We start from the raw sequence: 23,492 nt of genomic DNA on the forward strand, positions 1-23,492 counted from the left end.
TTAAAGATAATAGGCAGAGGTTAATATTAAGAACCTAATTTTCTATTTTGGTTTTAATATATTGGCTTGTTTTGCCTGAATTGGACCTGTTTGTTTGTTTTACCAGTATGCAGCCATATTACTCACGCAATACGCACAGCTCTGGTGAGATCTCAGCAGCTCATCTTACCTCCTTCTCTCCTGTCTGACCCTCCTTGTCCTTGTCCTCCTTGTTGTTTATATAGTTAATCGATGGAGTCGTTGGCTTTGATTGACTCTTTGTTGACTTGCTAAGTTCTTCCTCTAGTGCCTCTGTTTTTTGGCGTAGTGACTCGTTCTCTTCATGCATGATCTCAGCTTTTCTTTCAGATTCTTGGGAATTTCCAAAAGTTTTGCAATATTTTCATTTGTGCTTTGAAGAAATTTGCTATATACATCTACAGAATTTTGAAAATATCCACTTTGTCTCAGGAGCGCATCTTTCTTTAACATTTGCTCTCTGCCTATGCACAGCTGGTTTTCATCCTCCTCAAGTTTTTTAACTACTGTCTTTTAGACTTGTAGTCAAGACCGCCTAAACCGAGACCAAGACACTACCAAGACCAGAGGGTATCAAGACCGAGACCAAGACGAGACCAAGGCCAAGACAGACTGAGTCGAGACGAGACCGAGACCAAAAAAAACAGCTAACTTATCGTCCGGGAGATTGGACCGAAAAAGAAAAAGTTTTCAGTGCAATCTGTTGGTTTCCTTAGCTAGGAAATTGTTTTTGAATTGGCTCTATATGAACGAATTGGATTATTTTATAAATAATTATGATTACAATGAATTGAATTCCAATTGGCTTGAATTGGACTTACTATCTAAGTGCCTTGAGATGACATTTGTTGTATTTGGCGCTATGTAAATAAAAATGAATTGAATTGAACTTGCATCAATTGAATAAAAGCAGCATACTGGGGTAAGATGTTCAATCCCAGTTTAAATTCAATTTAAGAAGGTATTATTTCAACTACAGACAGAACAATGCAGAGACAGAGCATGTCATGAATGTGTGTGTGACTGTGAGCTCACTCACTGTAAATGTTTTCGTAGACTGGGTGAGATAAACTATGCAATGAGTGCAGGTCTCATCAAATGGCGCATTAACAAGAATAAAGACAAGATGCTGACATCTTGATGTCTGCAATGGCATGCAAATTTGATGATGGCGGAATTCGCTGACATTATTGTTCGGCTTCTAGGTCTGACTGAGACTGAGCTACGACATAAACCTGACAAGACCAAGACCAACGATGGTCGAGACTGCGACAAGACCGAGAACACGTAAAAGTGGTCTCGAGGCCGGTCTCGAGACATCCTCCTCAAGTGTTTTTTTAGAAGTCCCTTGGACCTGAGGACTTTCTTGGAGCTCCCTTCTCTGTTTTATTGTTTTTTCTCCATCCTGAATTTTTTTCTGGAGCTCATAAACTTCCCGCTTCAGGGCCCGATTCTCCTGACGGACAGAAACATTTTCCTGATACATCTTTCGACAGGTCTGCCCTGTTAATTCAAGAATTTCATTGGTTTTCTTCATCTGATTCCTGAGTTTCTGCAGAGCTATCTCTTTCAGTTCCATGCTCTCTTTTTGCACTTGTAAACTTACCTCCACTTCAATCATTTCCCTCAGGATATCACCCTTTTGTTGTCTTAAAGATTGATTTTCCTCGCTTGCTGCCTTGTAGTCATCCTCTAACGTCTGCTCCAAGGTCCGATTCTTAATTTCCATGTCCTCGAACTTCCTCTCCATTGCTTCTTTTTCTGCATTGTTTGTCAGAATCTGCTGCTTCAAGGTCCGATTCTCAATTTGCATGTCCTCCAACTTCTTCTCCATTTGTCTGTTCTGTAACTTGTAGGTCTTGTTTTGGGTTTCTAGGAGGGTGTTATCTTTGACCATGCGCTCATTCTCTGTGATCAACTGTTCATTTTCTATCTGGAGGTCCCTTTTCTTTTTGTTATTGCTTTTGGTTTGTAAGCGCTCCGTTTCTTTGCGAAGGCTTTCAATCGTCTTGTTCAAATCCTTGTTTTCTTTCTGAAGGATTTGATTCTCGCTGTTGAGAATCTCATTCTTGTTTGAGATAGCCTGGAGAGAATCTGACTGCCTGCGCTTAAACATTTTTCACTTTCTGTAAAAACAAAAACCTCTCTATCGACTAACAACTCAGTTTTTGTTGTTCCAAACACTGAGGTTTATGTGTATTCCCTGTTAACTTGTCTTGATGTGTCCGTCTCACGATCCGCCTCCGTCGCTGGGGAATTAAAACACCAGTTGGTTAAGAATTTGCCTGGGGGCTACAAGTTAACCCTAACGTAATGACATCACAAACATCACAGGGACTAAAGTCACTAAAGTCCCTGTGATGTTTGTGATGTCATTATGACGTCATTAATATTCCGACATCAACAGAATGTTTGCTGACATCACACTGATGTTTCTGATGTCATTATGACATCACAGTGATGTTAACAAGCTTGAAAAGGGCATTTTTAGAGGCCTTATAACTTAGCCATACAGCATCGTACAGACCTCATTCAAAGTTTGTAAGTGACACGAGACTCTCGGCTATAACTGAATCGAAGGGTTTGAATATATTCAATACGGCTTTGACACAACGGCAGTTTACGTTTGAGGGTGCCAAAATATCAGATCTGGCGTCTCTCACACTCAACCTCTCACTCTAAAATTCATTAATCACGGATTCTTCAAACAAAACTCTCTCATGTCTGAAATATCTGGCCGATCTGGACAAATTTTATCACAAAACGTAGGTATTTTTGTCCTCTTTCACACAATGTCCCACTCATTGACCTCTGCCACACAGATTTATCACAAATTGCCTCTGAGCGCAAAGTTCCGTCCCACAATCCCATTATAAATGGCTAAAATCCTAAAATCAGTGTTTAAATGTGATTTTAAAACTGCCATTTAAAACGAGCCCGAGGGGGTAGCCGAATGAAAATCACACCGCTGGATTTGGCCGTCCCTTGTGGTGCTCACGGTACAAAAACGATTCGGATTCGAACTTTACTTTTCGAGCTGTGACCGTTTGTTCGAGAAAGTAGCCGGAAATCAAAAATGGAACGACGAAATTCGGTGCACTCCTTCATCATGCCCAGACGCACAAAAAAGTCTCATAACTCCCTGCTCCCACGTCCACAGAAAGGCAGCCATTTTGGATGGAAAGTGAGTTTTTGTACCATTTTTGACCAATTCCACGCCTTACATATGATCGAACGTGTCCTACAGATTTAATGCTACAGACTTCAAACTTGGCCAGATTACTCTTAAGACATGGGGGGAAAAATCATTGGGCAACTCTTTTTTTTTCCACACCTCGCATTTGATCGAACTCCCCCTACATATTTAATGCTAAACGCTTCAAACTTGGCCCGGTAGCTCTTAAGACATGGGGGGAAAAAATCATTGAGAAACTTTTTCAAACTTGGCCGTAGCAAGGCAGTGAAAATCTAGTAATGGCGTTTTTGATTTGAAAGACTTTTCGTCATCACAACGTTATGAAACTTGCCACACACATCCACCCTGTCAACTTCGTACATATGTAAAGGGTATTGTGTGTGGGCAGACAAAATGGCTCAATGGCGCCCCCTAGAAATTTTCTAAAACCCCTCCACATTGGGGTTATTTTGCACTCGTACATACGCAGAGGGTATCGTGCGCATGCCCCAACGTACGCCATCTCGGTCCCGCATACAGCTGCTTGCAGCTTTCTAGTTATAATTGGGCTTTATTTCAGCAAAAGTATGTTTTATCCAATTACTCGATTAATCGATGGAATATTCAATAGACTACTCAATTACCAAAATATTTGATAGCTGCAGCCCTAACCGCATGTTCAAATAAATTCTGCACAGATTAGCAGCATGGACAGTGGTGATGAAAGCTGACTTTTATCAGGGGAGCTTGTTATTGAGTTTCTGCAGCTGGTTCTCCTCAGGTACAACAACGACAAGACTTTCCTGATCTGGGTGAATGAGGAAGACCACACCAGAGTAATTTCCATGGAGAAAGGCGGCAACATGAAGCGAGTGTTTGAGAGATTCAACAGGGGACTAAAACAGGTATGTTGGAGTCTGTGAAATAATTGTAATGCAGAAGTTTTCAATTTTTAAGGATGTATGGTGAAAATGTTGCTCAGTTATTCTTTTTTGGCACTCGCGGTGGCCCTTAAGTAATAAGTAAGAAAACAGACAAAAAGAGAAAATTTTACAAAATTTAACAAAACACAACAATAATTCATTTTAAAACAATTGTAGGGACATCAGCAGCTGCTTGTGATTGGACAAAACGAGAGTTACGAATGTAACTACGGTTCTATGAATTCTGGATGGCCACCAGAGGGCGGTGCTTCAGCACTAGATATCTCCATCTCACATATGTGCAGGTCGAGTTATTATACCTATAATTCCTTCAGGTACCGACAGACGCAAGTGGTTTTCTCAACTGATGCAATATATTGAATCCATCTTGGTACAGACTCATAAACACACCGTGAAAACTAAAAACACAGAGAGGACAACAATTAGCTTGCTTGAAATAAAGACAGTTGGCAAATAAAACTACTTCTACAACATAAAAACAGACAAAATACCTCGTTGGCTGAGTACCACATAAGGAATTAGGCTTTCTTCTTATTTTGCTTGGCTTGCTTCGTTTCTTAAACCCGTGTCCATACTTTTCCTTTCTTTTTACCTTTCGAGATCGCTTCTTGACTTATTGCTACTCAGCAAAAGCACACTCTGACATCACAGCGCCCTCTAGTGGCGCTTCGCAAAATTAATATAAAAATACACAAAACATGTAGGAATAGAAATGTGGCAGTTACAATACCAACAAAGTCACCTGTGACCATGTGATGAGGTAGGGTGCACGCCCCAGTATAAGACTCCCATGTCATCACACAATCTGTTTTTATAGAACCTTCTCGCCCAGATTCCGAGTGACAGACAGCTCTGGCGGTCATCCAGAATTCATAGAACCATAGTTACATTCGTAACTCTCATTCTATTTCATTCCTCCTGATCGCAAGAGGGCAGTGCCTCAGCACTAGATGACTCATGCCAACAAGGTCACAAGGAATGCTAACCGCATTAAGGCATGGAAGCTGTTGATAGAACAGCCGTTGCCACTGCAAATAGAGCAGCCACATTGACGCCATAATAGTGAGGAAAGGTACATGAGCATTCCCAGGTCGCTGCAGCACAGATGTCCTGCAGAGAGACCCCTTTCAAGGCTTTCCATGATGTGGACACATTCCGAGTACAGTGGCATGCACCGCATGTTATGAGGCGCAGGTAGGCCCTGCAACCTATAAGCATGTAAAATCACATCAACAATCCACTAGAAAAGCCTGTTTCGACAGAGGTTGACCTTTCCTACAACCCCCATAGCAAACAAATGGTTTGTCAGATTTACAAAAAAATGGCTGTAGCCCCCACATACGCCTTGAGTGCCCGAACAGGGCAAAGCTGCTCTGACAGCTCTGTTGCTTGCTGTGACGAGCTTGGTGGACTTAGTGCTGCCAATTCAATTGCTTAGTTTACATGTGAGGGAGGCATCCTCTTTGGCAGGAAGTAGGGATTGGGTAGGAGAGTAACCCCCGACCCTTCTGGATACCAATGCATACACATCTGGCTCACTGACAGGGCGTGGAGTTCACCCACTTACTTTGCTGACGTGATTGCCAACAGAAATGCCGTCTTTGCAGACAGCCACCTGAGTTCTGCCTCTCCTATGGGTTCGAATGGGGGCCGACACACTCATCTCAAAACCAAGCTGGGAGAGAAGCTCTGGTCTACTTGGGAGGCACCATGGTTCCCCCTAGAGTAGTTTCAGCAGCACTGGAAACCAGGGCCACCCTGGCCAGTTGGGGGCCACCAGTAGCAGTCTATGGCCCTTCTGTCGCACTCTTTCCAGCGTCACACGAATGAATTGGAGGAAAAGCATATAGAAGGTGGGGTGGCCAAGCATGAGCCAAGGCATCCTGTCCCAGAAGGCTGGTCCCCCCCATCAGTGAGTACCAAAGGGGACAATGTGTGGATGTTTCTGAGGTAAAAACGTCCACCTCTGCTCTGCCATATCGGCTCCAAATCATCTCCACCACCTGGGTGGAGTCTCCAGTTGCCCTGTGGCAGCCCTTGGCGGGAGAGAACATCCACCACACTGTTCTGTACACCAGGGAGGTGTACGACCCTGAGGCTCAAGAAGTGGGGAAATGCTCACGCAAGGAGCTGCTTTGACACCTGTAGCCCCTGCTTGGACCTGGTGCCACCCTGATGATTTATGTGATATACTGTTGAGGTGCTGTCTGTGCGGACGAGAACCCTTCAATACTGGGAGAAAATGTTGCAGTGCGAGATATATTGCCCTGAGCTCGAGCACATTTACATGTTCCCACCTGTGCTGTGCGCTCCATCTACCCTTGATGGTCCTGCACTGCCAGATGGCACCCCAACCTAACAGAGAGGCATCTGTCTCCACAACCTCTCTGCAGGCAGGGATTACTCCTAGGGGAACCCCCCTGGCCAGATACCCCCTTGTCCTCCAAGGCCTCAGGGCTCGACAGCAAGGACTGGATACCCTGACGTTCCTACCCCTGTGCCTCTTGGGATCCAAGTGAAGTGTGTTGACCCAGATTTGAAAGGGCCGTAAGGAAAAGAGACCCAGGGGGATCACCATGGATGCTGCTGTCAGCATACCCAGCAGCCTGAGAAAGAGGCCGTACCTCAATACTCTGCCTTCCTGGAAGCAACCTATGAGTTGCAAAATATTCTCCACTCTCCAAGGAAGGCTCTCATCGACAGTGAGTCGAGTCATGCCCAGGTAATCTACCTTCTGACTGGGTGTAAGACTCCTCTTGGAGTAATTGACTGTGAGGCCCAGCCAGTTCACATGTCCAAGGAGCCAAGCAGTGTCTCTGACTGTCTGCTCTGCAGTTGGGGAAACAATTAGTCAATCGTCCAGATATGGCATGATCGTCACCCCTGGCTTGTATGGGAGCAAGGGCCGCTCATAAATATGCGAGGGGCAAGTGAGAGACCGAACGGCATCACCTTGAATTGATAAGGCCGGCCCTGAAAGGCAAATATCAGGAACTGCCTGTGGCGTGGAGCAATAGGCACATGAAAATAGGCATCTTTGAGATCTATTGACACAAACCAGGCCCCCCGTGCCACTGACTGGAGAACATCTGCCATCCACCAACGGAATGGCAGGACCTTTAAAAACCTGTTCAGCCCCCGCAGGTCCAGGATCGGGCGAAACCCGCCATCCTTCTTTGGAATCAAAAAATACACTGAATAAAACCCAGCTGCCACTCGACAGGTTCGTTGGCGTCTTTTGCCAGCTCCCTGCTGAGGGCGAGTGATTTTGCGGGAACTCTAACCACAGACATCCTGATCCCGCAGAAAGTTGGTGGCCGGCGTCAGAAATGCAGTGTGTATCCCCTGGACAGCGTGGATACCACCCTAGAGTCCATGGTCTTCCTTTCCCAGTAGCTGATGTACTGCTGAGAGAAGTGCCTGACACCAGCACTTTGAGCCTCATGTCTTACCCCTCCTAGAGCCTTTGGTGGGGCGACCACTGGGGCCTGGTCCTCTTGGTACCTGAAAAAAAGGCTGGGAGGGAGCCCGCTGATGCTGATCATAATGCCCCGAATCATGAGAGGACCTCAGCTGTGCACCTGGGCGAGCAGGTGGATGAGAACAGCTGGGACCAGACGGCAAAAGACCTCTCTGCCTTGGGGCCTGAGCCGGGCCCCGATGCAGGCCGGCAAACCGCTGCCTGGCCTTGTCAACTTGGGCACTGCGCTCTAGCGCCTGCTGAGCAGCTTGTCCAAATATGTGAACTGGAACCACTGGAAAAGAACGGAGAGTACGGCAACACCTTTCCGACAGAGAGGACTGCGCTAGCCAGACTGTTGACTTCAATCTTCTGAGCTCCCTAGACATGAATGCAAAAGTCTGAAGGGATGCATCATGGGTCTGAGCCGAGGAGTCTACACCAGATTCCTGCAGGATCTGAGACAGGCCCAGGATAAGGTGGGAAAAGGAATGACCAATACGGCCCATGTGTGCCGCTATATTATAAGCCCTAACAAGGAGATCAGCGGTACTGAGGACGGGGACAGTGTGCATCAGGTCTGGGAGTCTCATCGGGTGAGACTATCAAAGAGGCAATGGTAGGATCGACTGGGGCCATACGATCCAACCCATAGCTGCCTGACTCCTGCATGGCTGCCAAATTCCTGCAATCACTGGTGTGATGAGACAATAATTTTGGATCTGCCCAGCTCTTCAATATAGGGTTTCGAAGGAGGGACCGAGAAAGCTGCGTGCTGTGACGTCTGCCTAAAAAAAGCACTCAAAGAAGCTGCTGTGACGGGAGCGTCATCCAGCCCCAAGTGTGCTAAAGCCATCCGAATTGCTGGTTTCAGTGTGGCATGGCCAGCTTCTGATCCACGCAATGAACCATCAGATCCTTGAGACAAATCATCAGAATCAAGAAACTGAGTCTTTATCCTCGTCCTGTCCATCCCCCTCATCAAACAAACTGCAGGAAGCGGCCGTTGACAGCACATCAATATCCCGACAGGACGAGCCCCTTGTGGCGGAGTCACCACTGGGAGCTGCAGATTGAGCAGAAGCTCCTTAATCTGGACAAACTTAGATGAGAGAGTGTCCACTTTGCAAGCCAAAGTGTCCACCTTCCTAACTTTCCTACGAGGTCCTTGTGATGCCGTACTACATCTGCGACCACGTCCCCTACGTGCTGCCGGGTCTGCTCTCCCAATGGCGGGTAGTAGCGTAGTATCCCCTTCCACCTCTGCCAGTTTAGCCCTTCTGACCAACAGTGGCATAAACCTACAGTTCATGCATAGGTTGTCAGATATACCTGTCCTCAGGTGTTCAACTCCGAGACAGGCCGGACAGACACTGATCGCGGCCATCCTCAGGTTGGAGAGGGGCCATACAAGAGTTACAGACATGCCAGCTCAACATGTCATTAAGTGGGACAGTTTCCAGAAAAGCACGAAAGAATAATACAGTCAATACTATGCTGCACAATTATTTCATAAACAGTGTAAGACAGTCACAGTGGAAACACTGTGCCGCACACCCACACAAAAATAAAGTTCAAACGCGTCCACACCGGAGCGTGCCTCAAATACACATTTATTTCAACGAGTCAGTGCACTCCACACTGTCCGACAATTTAAAGTAAGATGTCTAATGGCGTGCTTACTGCCGCTACAACCCACCGAAAACAGAGAATCAAGCAACGTAGCATGTAATATAACATGTGGCGAAAACACCGCCATTCAAATCAAATATAAGCCCGGTGAGCCGCCGGCTCTTATCATCGGCTAACAATTAAAGCAAGTTAGCTGACTTACCTGTCTGCAGTAATTCAGTACGAATCGTAACAGCGAGATCACAGCTGTTCGCCCGAAAGAAACAGACACATTCCAGTATAAAGAGATCTCATTTGGTGAATATTCTTTTGAATATCTTAGTTTTATTTTAAAGGGTATTCCTAAAATCCTGTTCTTAATCATTTACAGATCTCCAGGATACTGTGCAAGTTTTATTGATGAATTTTCTGAATTATTGTCTGTTATTTCGACTGATTTTAACCATTTTATCTTGACCGGGGATTTTAACATTCACATAGATAACATGACGGATGGTAATGCCAAAGAATTTTCTTCTGTGCTGGACATGTTTGGTTTGTGGCAACATGTAACAGAACCTATCCACCTTCGAGGTCACATTCTGGACCTGCTCATTTCTAAAGGTGTTGATATTTCTTCTGTTGTGATAATTGATTTGGCCTTGTCTGACCATTTTTGTATTTTATTTGATTTATTGATCACTCAGAATGTTCAAACAACCAGCTTCTCAGTTAAGAAGAGTTACATAAATGAGAAAACAAGTGCTCAGTTTAGGGAGGCCATAGCTATGTTACCAAAAATGAGCGCAGAGTCGGTTGAAGGAATGCTGGATAATTTTAACTTAAAATTTTTTAATGTAATGGAAGCTGTTGCACCGATAAGAATTAGCACCTTGATCAAACAGAAAACCCCATGGAGAAACACCACTACGGGCAAAAACCTGAAAAGAGAATGCAGGAGAGCTGAACGTAAATGTCATGGTTTGAGCCGTATTCTGTTTTCCCAACTGACCCTGAATGCATCGTATCTTCTGCCTGATCTCCTGATTGTTTGCACCTGGTCTGCAGCCTTTATAGCTCTCAGTTTCTCTCCAGTTCGCTGCCAGATTGTCTGCAGTAATTACGCAGTATTCGAGCCTCTGTTTCTGTGCATTTTCTCCTGTCTGCTTGTTTTTGACCTGGACTGTTTTTTGACCCTGTCTTCTGGATTTTCAATTCAATTTAATTCATTTTTATTTATATAGCGCCAAATACAACAAATGTCATCTCAAGGCACTTAGATAGTAAGTCCAATTCAAGCCAATTGGAATTCAATTAAAGGACCTTGGATACTGGATTACAGATTGGATACCTGGATTTTGGATACTGGACCTTGGATTTGGTTTTGGATTTTGAATTTAGGAGGTCAGCTTCTGGACTGTCTCACTCCTACCCGTCGCCAAGAGGATATTGCTGTTGGTGCCCTGCTACACCTCACCTGTTCGCAGGCTCCACCCTAGCCTTCCGCAGTGGACAAGGTTTCCCTGGACTGAGCAGTTTCTCCCTGAGTTTGTTCTTAAAAATAAAGACTGTTATACCTTCTCCTTGGGTTGTGTCATTCTGGGTCCATTCTGTGTTGGTACGGGTCATTACAGTAAATGGAGGAAAACAAAGCTTCAGATTCACTATGAGCTGTACAAACAAAGCCTGCGTAGTTATAACAATGAGCTGTGCAAGGCCAGACAGCTGCATTAATCTGAAATGATTAATAAGAATGTCAACAATTCTCAAACTCTGTTTGCTATGGTTGAAAAACTCACAAATCCTCCTAAACAGTCAAACCCAGACCTCGTTTTCACAGAGAAATGCAATGAATTTGCCAACTTTTTTAGCCAAAAAATCAAAACAATTACACAAAACATTCACGCAACACCGACAAACAAGAAAACTAATCTGTGTCTAAAACCTAGAAATAACTTTGACGTTATGTCACGATTTAATATTGTTGATTTAAAAATCCTAGAGGAAACAGTTCGGCAGCTGAAATCAACAACTTGCACTCTGGACATAATACCATCCGACTTTAAAAACTGTTTTTACCTCAGTAGAAAGTGATCTCCTACAAATAGTTAACAGCTCACTGGCATCAGGCATTTTTCCCAAGTCACTAAAGACAGCTGCCATTAAGCCACTCCTAAAGAAGAGAACTCTAGACGCCTCTATGATGAACAACTACAGACCTGTCTCTAATCTCTCTTTTATATCTAAGATTATTGAGAAAGTTGTATTTAACCAGCTCAACGACTTTCTGAATGAAAGTGGAAGTCTTGATAACTTTCAATCAGGCTTCAGACGTCATCTGTTCCTACAGAATCTTCTCGCCCAGATTCCGAGTGACAGACAGCTCTGGCGGTCATCCAGAATTCATAGAACCGTACTTACATTCGTAATCACAGCACTGAAACAGATCTAGTCAAAGTGTTAAACGACATCAGGTTGAATACTGATTCTGGTAATGTTTCAGTCCTGGTTCTGTTGGACCTCAGCGCTGCGTTTGATACTGTAGATAACAGGATCCTGTTGCACAGGCTGGAAAACTGGGTTGGACTTTCTGGAGCGGTCCTTAACTGGTTCAGGTCCTACTTAAAAGGCCGGAGTTATTTTGTTACAATTGGCAGCTATGAATCTGAGCGAGTGGCCATGACTTGTGGAGTCCCCCAGGGGTCAATTCTTGGACCTCTTCTGTTTAACTTGTATATGCTCCCTTTGGGTCAGATATTGCAGAATTTTAACATCAATTATCACAGTTATGCAGACGATACACAACTTTATGTGTCTCTGTCACCGGACGACTGCAGCCCAGCAGACGTACTGTGTCAGTGTCTGGAGGAAGTAAACACCTGGATGAGAGAGAATTTTCTACAATTAAATGAAGACAAAACTGAGATCATTCTGTTTGGTAGCAAAGAGACGAGGGTCAGCGTTGGTAAATATCTTGAGTTTCGGGACCTTAGTGACCAAGTTGGTAACCTCGGAGTGTTGATAGACTCAGATCTGACTTTCAGCAGCCAGATCAAAGCTGTCACCAAGGCAGCTTTTTACCATCTCAGAAATATCAACAGAATTAAAGGTTTCCTCTCCCAAAAAGACCAGGAGAAACTCATCCATGCATTCATCTCCAGTAGACTCCATTACTGTAATGCTTTTTTAACTGGACTTCCTAAAAGAGCAATAAACATCTGCAGCTCATCCAGAACGCTGCTGCTAGAGTTTTAACCCGGACTAAGAGATCTGAACACATCACACCAGTTTTAAAATTTTTACTCTGGCTTCCAGTCAGTCACAGAATAGATTTTAAAAGCCTGCTGATGGTTTACAAATCCCAGAACGGTTTAGGCCCAAAATACATCTGTGATATGTTCAGAGAATATAAAGCCAGCAGAGCTCTTAGATCCAAGGACTCAGGTCAGCTGGTCCAGTCCAGAGTCCAAACTAAACATGGAGAAGCAGCATTTAGCTGTAATGCTGCAAACAAGTGGAACAAACTGCCAGTGGAGATTAAACTTTCACCAAATGGAGACATTTTTAAATCCAGGTTAAAAACATTTCTTTTCTCATGTGTCTATGCATGAAATCTGCACGATATTTTTGAACTTATCTGGACTGTTGCTTGTTTTTAATCATTTTAATAATTACATTTTTTTCTCCTTATATTCTTTTATGTATTTTTAATGCTTCTTACACTCCCTGCTGCAATGCTTTTATTTTATGTAAAGCACTTTGAATTGTTTGTACATGAAATGTGCTATACAAATAAATTTGATTTGATTTACCTGGAGAGGATGATGGGGGGGTTACAAATGTGACTTACAAATAAGGATATAACATTACAGCTAACATCAAAGCTAACAATAAGCTACATAGAAGGAAACCACTAGTCAGACTCTGTCAGACGTGACAGGGGTGACAGTGTAGAGACAGAGTGCAGGCATAGAGGGAAGTACAGAAAGATAAAGTGTAGTAGAGGGGGTAGGGAAGTACAGGGTAAGTGCTAGGATAGGAGATGCTCTCTGAAGATCTGGTGTCTTCAAGAGTTTCTTGAAGATAGACTGGGATGCCCCTGTTCTTGTAGCACTTGGTAAGTCATTCCACCATCATGGAACGACACATGAACAGAGTCTGGATTGTCTTAAGCGTGGTGTAGGCACTGCTAGACGACAATCCTGTGACGACCGGAGTTACCGAGTTGTGACATAAGGATTCAAGTAGATGGGAGCCGTTCCATTTAGTACTTTGTGGGCTAACATCAGTGGCTTGAATTTGATGTGGGCGGCTAAGGGTAGCCAGTCGAGCTCAATGAACAGAGGGCTGACGTGTGCTCCTTTGGGGTACTACTATTATTTATATCAGTTTTATGAAAACTTTATGATCACTGTATCCACAAAACGTAAAATTGACCATTATTACACAAAATAGTCAAACTCAGTCCCTGCTTCTTGCATAAAAAAGATCAGATGTCTCTTCCATATTTTAATGCATAACTGTTTCATTCTTAGGTGGAGCATCTGATCCAGGAGAGAGGCTGGGAGTTCATGTGGAACGAACGTCTGGGCTACATCCTCACATGTCCCTCCAACCTGGGCACCGGTCTCAGGGCAAGCGTCCACGTACGCCTGCCAAATCTCAGCAAGGTGACGCCTGGGACACCTTCAGACACACACACAGCTTTTAGCTTATTCAGAATAAATAGAATTTAATTTTTCATAAAGCTTCAAGCATCATTTAATGGTGTTTTACATTTTTAAAATTGTCAAGCCCTGTGTGTGAATCTGTATCATTCCTCTGTGACAGTGAGTTTCATTTACATAATTCTGCTTTCTCAAATACTCACCAGAACACCACATGTATAAATCTTCTGCCAAAAATGGTCCCTAATGCATAAAAAGCAGAGGTTTTACAACTTTGTAAAAGAGTTGTTGATAGTAACAAGAAACAGATCTTCCAATTGTAAAGGTTTGTTTTCAGCATGGATACTTTGCAAGTCTCCAAGTGGGGGGGGGGGGGGTTAGCAACTTGTAACACCTGCCGCCGCTCAATCACCCCCCTCACCAATCAACAAGGCTGCAACAGGACATTGTTGAAGGGTTAGTTTCTGTATGTTTGTACCTTGGCTAAGGAAACACTCTCATGCTGACTGTCACTGACATACTGACAATGTATTGATCCCAGAGGGAAATATTTTAGCAGTGTATCTGTAAGTTAGCAGCAGATGCTAGTGAACAATGCTTTCTCATCAACAGTTATGGACCAAGCCAGAGATGTACGCAGCGTAACTCGTAGTAATGCATGTGTACCGTTAATTACTGCGTTTAAACATTTTGTAACCTCATTAAAAAAAATTTACTTGGAGACCTACATCTTTATACTAAATATAACAATAATGTAATGTTAACACACCGAGAGGTACACAGCGTTCAATGTAGAAACGAGAGTGAGGAGAGGACCGGCCTTGTGCGAAAATCTGTTCCCCTGGTGTCGGGAGCGCGCACAACAGGCGGAGAGACAGATTCTACAGTCTGTACGTCATTTCTGATCAAGTGGGCGGTAAAACGTCAAAACGTAATCATTTATCGTGTCAAGGTTGTTATTTTATCTTTGAACCTGCGGGCTCCCAGTATAAAACGTGTTTTTGACACAGTTTCGTGGGGGGGGGGGGTTATGCCGAGAGAACCATAGTCTTTTCCAACTTGAGTCGTGTTCACTTGAATGATAGTTTAAAGGATAAGACCGGTTTTTTGACATTGGGCCCTTGATTTCACATTATAACATGATGTTCTACTCACCCCTGCATGTTGTTGAACATTTGGAGCTGTTCCGAAGATATTCGAGAGGCGTCTGGCTGCTCTCTTGAGATATTCGGCCATGAAACGGTTTCCTATGGGCAAGCTTATACAGGGACAAACTATGCTGTTTATAATTTATTAATTACTGTACACTAGCACTGATAACGTTGAGGTGCGTCGCTTACTTAAAAAAATCCGGGTTACTGTAATTTTGAATTTTTGTCGTAAAGTGGGTGTTACTGACGTCCTCGTCGTGCTACTGCCACAGACAACCCACAGACCTGCTGCCTATTTATTCATTCGGCTAAAATTCAAAATTACAGTAACCCAGATTTTTTTAAGTAAGCGACGCACCTCCACGTTATCAGTGCTAGTGTACAGTAATTAATAAATTATAAACAGCATAGTTTGTGCCTGTATAAGCTTGCCCATAGGAAACAGTTTCATGGCCGAATATCTCAAGAGAGCAGCCAGACGCCTCGCGAATATCTTCGGAACAGCTCCAAATGTTCAACAACAAGCAGGGGTGAGTAGAACATCATGTTATAATGTGAAATCAAGGGCCCAATGTCAAAAAACCGGTCTTATCCTTTAACAGATAACTCAGTCAGTCACCCAAACACTGTTTGGGTGACTGACCCCCCCATATCTCGTACAGAGAGTAACCAATCAACTCAAGTTTTGGGTCATCTATTCCACTCATAATACTCGACTATTCCTGTGAATTTGAACACATTTGCTCCTTTCTTACCAAAGTTACTTGGGGGAACAGATTATGTCAGAGAGAGAAAAACAGGCTGGCTGACCCTAACCCTAACCCTGAAATAATCTACCCCTAACCCTAACCCTAAACCTAACCCAGGTTCAAAGATCAAATAACAACCTTGACATGATAAATTATTACGTTTTGTCGTTTTACCGACAACTTGATCAGAAATGACGTACAGACTGTAGAATCCATAGACATAATATACGTCTATGGTAGAATCTGCCTCTCCGGCTGTTGTGCGCGCTCCCGACACCAGAGGAACAGATTATTTTAGGGGAACAGAATTTCGCATAAAACACTGGTGTTGTGTTGAAAACAGCTGCAAGTTGTCTGACTTACAGAACGTAATCGTTCAACTAGAAAGCTTCAGTTAACAAAGTAATGTGGGAACAATAATGTTCATCTTTCAGAAAGGAACAGAAATAACTCCGTAGAAGTCATTTTCAATAGCAAAGCTGTTAGCGTTAGCTACTGCTAAACGAAAAAATAAAGCAATAAATAAACCATGAGGAATTATTTCTCAGATACTTCCATTTCCCTGCTCTGAAGTTCAGGCTCTGAGAGTTGGAACTGATCCCTCTTTGTGGCTCAGTTTCTTCAGTCCAGCGTTGAACTGGACCAAGTTGTTAAAACAGTGGGATGAAAAGTGGCTGCTGCACATCCACAGTCTTTATCTAACTCTGCTGGAACATTAGCCTCAGATAGAGTTTATCCTCTGAGACTGCTGGTAGATGGAAGATGCATGCTCCTCAGTACAGCAGACAACAACAATTTAACAGGATGCGGCATTTTAAATTCTTCTTCTCATCTAGAATCCCCTAAAAATGTCTTATCTTTATACAACGAAACCAAAATCTCGTAACTTTTTAAAATTCTGCTTCTTTAAAATATGTTTTTAATGATCCAGCAAAATGTCCGGCAAAAACTGCAGGACGCACGTTTCTCCACAATACTCAACAACTTGCAGCTGCAGATGCGAGGCCCAGGCGGAGTCGACTCTGCGGTTACCGGAGACACCTTTGACATTTCCAACAACAACCGTCTGGGAAAATCTGAGGTGAGGAACAAGCAGCTGTCAGCATTAGGCTCGGTCTGAGCCTGAACTCTTCTGCTGAAATGACCTTTGGTGTGTGTTCAGGTGGAGCTGGTTCAGCTGCTGATCGACGGGGTCAACTATCTGATCGAATGCGAGAAGAGGCTGGAGAAGGGCCAGGACTTCAAAGTCCCAGCTCCCATCGCTCAGATCAGGAAGTGAAATTTGGACTGATGCCGGTTAGCAGGAGGTCAGCGGTCGGTTTGGTGCTCCCTCCCACAGCGAGCCTGACGGAGAACCACAGAGCGCCGCCCGTCCACCACCACAGAGCAGGTTGATGCAACTCACAGATTGTAAATCTTCAGGGTAAAGTAATCTACTGTTAGGGGGAAAGTTCTTACCTCAACTTAACTGTTACCCTGACTTTAATATATAACCAAAATTAAACATTTTGACTTTGGTTTTATTTTCTTTGTCACTTTTATTGAATCTGAAATAAACAAGTGTAAGAAAGACTTGTATTGATTTTCATTTTGAATGCCTCCTCACTGCTTTTCTTACCTTTTACTTCCTTCTGCTGGTCGAGCTCATCTCAAACCATCTCAAGGGTTTAATTGTGGGGGCTTGGTCACATGATGTAGGTCTCCAACAATCAGCCTCACAGATCCTAGAAGTTTCCATTAGTTGTGTTAAATTAAGTCTGCTTCAACTCTGGGAAACACTGGTTTCTAAAACTCTTCTCTACAGCACAAGGAACTCTTTGTCTTCCTTTATACAGAGGATAGACTTTAAAGTTCTGATGCTGGTCTATAAAGCTCTGAATAGTCTAGGACCAAAATACATCAGTGACCTCCTGACCCAGTATGAACCTTCCAGACCCCTCAGGTCATCTGGATCCGGTCTTCTGTTCCCAGAGGCACAACCAGACATGGAGAAGCTGCGTTCAGCTTCTATGCTCCACATGTCTGGAACAAACTCCCAGAAAGCCTCAGATCAGCTGCAACACTCAGTTTATTTAAGTCCAGGTTGAAGACACACCTATTTTCAGCTGCGTTTGAAAAAAACTCCAAATCTGAAGCTTGAGTTTCAGAACTTAATCACATTTTAACTACTGATTTATTGTTCTTATTTATGTATCTGTAAAGCACTTTGAATCGCCTTGTAGTTGAATTGTGCTATACAAATATTCTTGCCTCGCCCCGCCCCGCCCCGGTTGTTTTTTGGGGAGGGGATTTCATTCCATTTTTCCTTTTTGTGTCAATGTTACACCACACGAACAGTTCAGGAATAGACCAGGGGGTATTAATGAAAAAATATAAATAAAAATGAAAGAATAAATAAATAAATAAAAATTAAGACAAATCTAGGAGTATACATTCCAAAATCAACATGAGACAAAAGAAGGGTGTTTTAGTGGTTCATACATGTTCCACCTCTCCATAAGTTTCTTTAATTTCTTAATTCAATTCAAATTCAATTCAAAAATAACATTTAATTTCCCTCTGGGATAAATAAAGTGATGTAGCTCAATTAAATCAAGGAGTTATTATAGATGCTGATGGCTGTGGGCAGGAAAGATTTCCTGTAGCGGTCCGTTTTGCATCCAAACTGAAGAAGCCTTTGACTGAAGAGACTCTGTTTTCCGATAAGTCTCATGGAGAGGATGTTCAGGGTTGTCCATAATTCTCTTGATTTTATGCAAAATCCTTCTTTGCATTATTGTCTCCAGAGGATCCACAGTCGTCCCCAGAACAGAACCAGCCTTCCTTATCAGGTTGTTGAGTCTTTTTAGGTCCCTGGTTCTGATGCTGCTGCCCCAAAAGATGACGCAAGAGGAAATGACACTCTCAACAACAGACTTGTAGAATATCTGCAACATCTTGTTGCAAACCTTGAAGGACCTTAGCTTCCTCAAGAAGTACAGTCTGCTCTGTCCTTTCTTGTAGATGGCTTCACTGTTGTGTCTCCAGTCTAGTCTGTTGTCCACATGAACACCAAGGTATTTATATTCCTCAACCAGGGTTTGATCTGACCCTGTTTCTCCTGAAATCTACAATCATCTCCTTTGTTTTGTTAACATTCAAGATGAGATGATTGTTCCCACACCATGCCACAAAGCGGTCCACCAGCTCTCTGTACTCAGCTTCTTGTCCATCTCTGATACACCCGACAACTGCAGAGTCATCTGAATATTTCTGTAGATGACAGGAGTCTGACTTGTACTGGAAGTCTGAAGTGTACAGAGTGAAAAGGAATGGTGAGAGTACAGTCCCCTGTGGTGCTCCTGTGCTGCTGATCACCTGGTTAGACACACAATTCTTCAGTCTGACAAACTGTGGTCTGTTTGTCAGGTAGTCATTAATCCAGGTGATTGTTGAGGCCTCCACCTGAGTCTTCTGGAGTTTCAGACGAAGCAGATCAGGCTGGATTGTGTTAAATGCACTGGAGAAATCAAAGAACATGATCCTCACAGTGCTGCCTGCTTTGTCCAGATGACAGTGGGTTTGTTGAAGCAGGTGTATGATAGCGTCTTCAACTCCAACTCCATGGCGATAAGCAAACTGCAGGGGGTCCTGATATGTGCTGGTTTGCTTACACAGGTGGGTCAACAGGAGTCTCTCCAGGACCTTCATGATGTGGGATGTCAGGGCAACAGGTCTGTAGTCATTGATGTCTGAAGGGTGAGTTTTCTTTGGTACCGGAACCAGACAGGATGTCTTCCACAACAGTGGTACCTTCTCTTGGGTCAAGCTAAGGTTGAAAAGGTGTTGCAGAATCCCACAGAGCTGCTCTGCACAGGCCTTCAGGACTCGGGGGCTGACACCATCTGGACCTGCAGCCTTGTTCTGGTTCAGTCTCTCCAACTGCCTCTTCACCTGACTTCTAGAAACAGAAAAGTGGGAGGGGGAGGCAAAGGGGACAGCAGCATCTCCTGATTTGGTTGAAGACAAACTAGTGGAAGCAGAAGAATCCATGACTGAGGTGGAGGTGGAGATGTTACAGGAAAGCTGTGGGTCAGAGGAGGGTGGGATGTCTCTTTGGCTGGGAACAGGAGCGGAGGATGGTGAGCTTGTTCCTGAACTGAACCTGTTGAAGAATGTGTTCAGCTCATTTGCTCTGTCCAGACTTCCATCCATCCGATCCTCCCTCTGCTTGAGGCCTGTGATCTTCTTCATTCCTGGCCACACATCTCTGATATTGTTCCTCTGCAGTTTACTCTCAAGCTTCTTTCTATACACCTCCTTGCTCTCTCTGATCTTGACTTTGAGCTGCTTCTGTAAACTCCTCAGTAACTCCCTGTCTCGCTCCCTAAAGGCTCTTTTTTTTCTTGTTCAATAGTTCCTTTAGCTCACTGGTGATCCAGGGTTTGTTATTAGGGAATCATCTCACTGTTCTGGTTGGGATGGTGTTGTCCACACAGAAGTTTATATAGTCAGTCACACACTCAGTCATGGCATTAATGTCCTCTCCATGTGGCTTACAAAGAGAAATTCAATCGGTTGCATCAAAACAACCCTGTAAGGCTTCTTCAGCTTCCTCTGACCACTTTCTAACAGTCCTTTTTATGACAGGTAGTCTCTGGACAAGAGGTTTATATGCTGAATAGAGAAAAACAAGGTTGTGATCTGATTTACCCAGGGGAGGTCTTGATTTGGAAATGTATGAATCCTTGACATTTGTGTAAAACAAATCCAATGTCTTGTTTTCTCTGGTAGAGCAGCTGACAAACTGTTGAAAAGTTGGCAGTGTAGCAGAGAGTGAGGCATGATTAAAGCATTAAAAATACATAAAAGAATATAAAGAGAAACAAATAAAATCATTTAAATGAATTTAAAAACAAGCAACAGTCAAGATAAGTTAAAAGATATTTCATGCATAGACACATGAGAAAAGAAATGTCTTTAACCTGGATTTAAAAATGTCTACATTTCGTGAAAGTTTAATCTCCACTTGCAGTTTGTTCCACTTGTTGGCAGCAAAACAGCTAAATGCTGCTTCTTCATGTTTAGTCTGGACTCTGGACTGGACCAGCTGACCTGAGTCCTTGGATCTAAGAGCTCTGCTGGGTTTATATTCTCTGAACATATCACAGATGTATTTTGGGCCTAAACCGTTCTGGGATTTGTAAACCATCAGCAGGGTTTTAAAATCTATTCTGTGACTGACTGGAAGCCAGTGTAAAGATTTTAAAACTGGTGTGATGTGTTCAGATCTCTTAGTCCAGGTTAAAACTCCAGCAGCAGCGTTCTGGATGAGCTGCAGATGTTTAATGCTCTTTTTAGGAAGTCCAGTTAAAAGAGCATTACAGTAATGGAGTCTACTGGAGATGAATGCATGGATGAGTTTCTCCTGGTCTTTTTGGGAGAGGAAACCTTTAATTCTGTTGATGTTTCTGAGGTGGTAAAAAGCTGCCTTAGTGACAGCTTTGATGTGGCTGCTGAAAGTCAGATCTGAGTCTATCAACACTCTGAGGTTACGAACCTGGTCAGTGATTGTAAGGTCCCGAGTCTCAAGATATTTACCAACGCTGACCCTCTTCTCTTTGCTACCAAACAGAATGATCTCAGTTTTGTCTTCATTTAATTGTAGAAAATTTTCTCTCATTCAGGTGTTTACTTCCTCCAGACACTGACACAGTACGTCTGCTGGGCTGCAGTCGTCCGGTGACAGAGATACATAAAGTTGTGTATCGTCTGCATAACTGTGATAATTGATGTTAAAATTCTGCAATATCTGACCCAAAGGGAGCATATACAAGTTAAACAGAAGAGGTCCAAGAATTGACCCCTGGGGGACTCCACAAGTCATGGCCACTCGCTCAGATTCATAGCTGCCAATTGTAACAAAATAACTCCGGCCTTCTAAGTAGGACCTGAACCAGTTAAGGACCGCTCCAGAAAGTCCAGCCCAGTTTTCCAGCCTGTGCAACAGAATTCTGTGATCTACAGTATCAAACGCAGCGCTGAGGTCCAACAGAACCAGGACTGAAACATTACCAGAATCAGTATTCAACCTAATGTCGTTGAACACTTTTACCAGAGCTGTTTCAGTGCTGTGATGACGTCTGAAGCCTGATTGAAAGTTATCAACAATTCAATTCAATTCATTTTTATTTTTATAGCGCCAAATACAACAAATGTCATATCAAGGCACTTAGATAGTAAGTCCAATTCAAGCCAATTGGAATTCAATTAATTAATAATAATCATAATTCATAAAATAATCCAATTCGTTCATATAGAGCCAATTCAAAAACAATTTCCTAGCTAAGGAAACCAACAGATATCACTGAAAACTTTTTGTTTTTCGGTCCAATCTCCCGGCCTGAGCGTGCCTTAGGCAACTGTGGAGAGAAACGACTCCCTTTTAACAGGAAGAAACCTCTGGCAGAACCAGACTCAGGAATGGTGGCCATCCGCCTCGACCAGCTGGGGTTTGAGAAGACAGAAAGGGGGGGAGGGGGGAGGGCCGCCGCGGCGGCGGCACTGTAACACCATTCAAAGGATATTTGTTGGAACAGGGAAACACGAGTTAATGACCACAATAATATCACATATACATAAAGAGAGTAAAGTGAGGAAAGGTGTGACAGATGAGGCCCCCCAGCAGTCTAGGCCTATAGCAGCTTAACTATGGGATATTTCAGGATTACCTGAGCCATCCCTATTCAAGGTAAACACAAGAAACTTGTGCTAACGAAAAAATAAATAATAAAATAAAGGACCAGACTCAGTGAGTAATTCCCTATACTCCCTATATAGATCTGCTTCTCACACCACAACAACCATCTTTTTACAGCCACAAGCTACCTCAGCCTCTCACCAACTGCACACCAGTCACAGCGGGGTGGGGATGCAAACCCTGGTTCGGGTAGGGGGAGAAATAAAAGAGGTAAGATAAGTGGGAATGGGATTCAAACCCTGGTTCGGGTAGGGGGTAATGAAAGTATAGAGGGTGCCAGAGGTGGAGGCAGGACAAGACACACTAGCAGACACACTATCAGATTCAACAGACCTAACTATAAGCTTTATAAAAAAGGAAAGTTTTAAACATGGTCTTAAAAGTGGAAAGGGTGTCTGCTTCCCGGACATTTACTGGCAGCTTATTCCACAAGAGAGGGGCCTGATAACTGAAGGCTCTGCCTCCCATTCTACTTTTAGAAACTCTGGGAACCTCAAGTAAACCTGCAGTTTGGGAACAAAGTGCTCTGTTAGGAAAATATCTTACAATGAGATCTTTAAGATATGATGGAGCTCGGTCATTAAGAGTTTTATATGTAAGGAGAAGAATCTTAAATTCTATTCTGAATTTAACAGGGAGCCAATGAAGAGAAGCTAAAACTGGAGAAATATGATCTCTCCTGTTAGTTCTCATCAAAACTCTGGCTTCAGCATTTTGGATCAACTGAAGGCTTTTCAGAGAATATGTGGGACAGCCCAATAATAAAGAATTACAGTAGTCCAATCTTGAAGTAACAAATGCATGAATTAGTTTTTCTGCATCACTCTGAGACAAGATGTTCCTGATTTTAACAATATTACGAAGGTGAAAGAAGGCAGTCCGAGAAACCTGTTTTATATGCGAGTCAAATGATAAGTTCTGGTCAAAAATAACTCCAAGGTTCCTCACTGTAGAACTAGAAGCCAAGGAAATGCCATC

The 23,492-nt window shown here is 43.4% G+C and overlaps 1 protein-coding gene across 1 annotated transcript; it reads left to right on the forward strand.

Annotated features, from left to right (window-relative positions):
- Positions 1-3,925: 3,925 nt before the first annotated feature.
- On the forward strand, positions 3,926-17,305 carry LOC142372770 (creatine kinase U-type, mitochondrial-like). The gene is made up of 4 exons (XM_075455737.1): positions 3,926-4,098; positions 13,744-13,878; positions 16,707-16,856; positions 16,938-17,305. Exons 1-4 carry the CDS (start codon positions 4,039-4,041, stop codon positions 17,052-17,054), a joined length of 462 nt encoding a protein of 153 aa, XP_075311852.1. The 5' UTR covers positions 3,926-4,038; the 3' UTR covers positions 17,055-17,305.
- Positions 17,306-23,492: the final 6,187 nt, after the last annotated feature.

Source organism: Odontesthes bonariensis, chromosome 22, assembly GCF_027942865.1.
Source record: "Odontesthes bonariensis isolate fOdoBon6 chromosome 22, fOdoBon6.hap1, whole genome shotgun sequence".
Lineage (NCBI taxonomy): Eukaryota > Metazoa > Chordata > Actinopteri > Atheriniformes > Atherinopsidae > Odontesthes > Odontesthes bonariensis.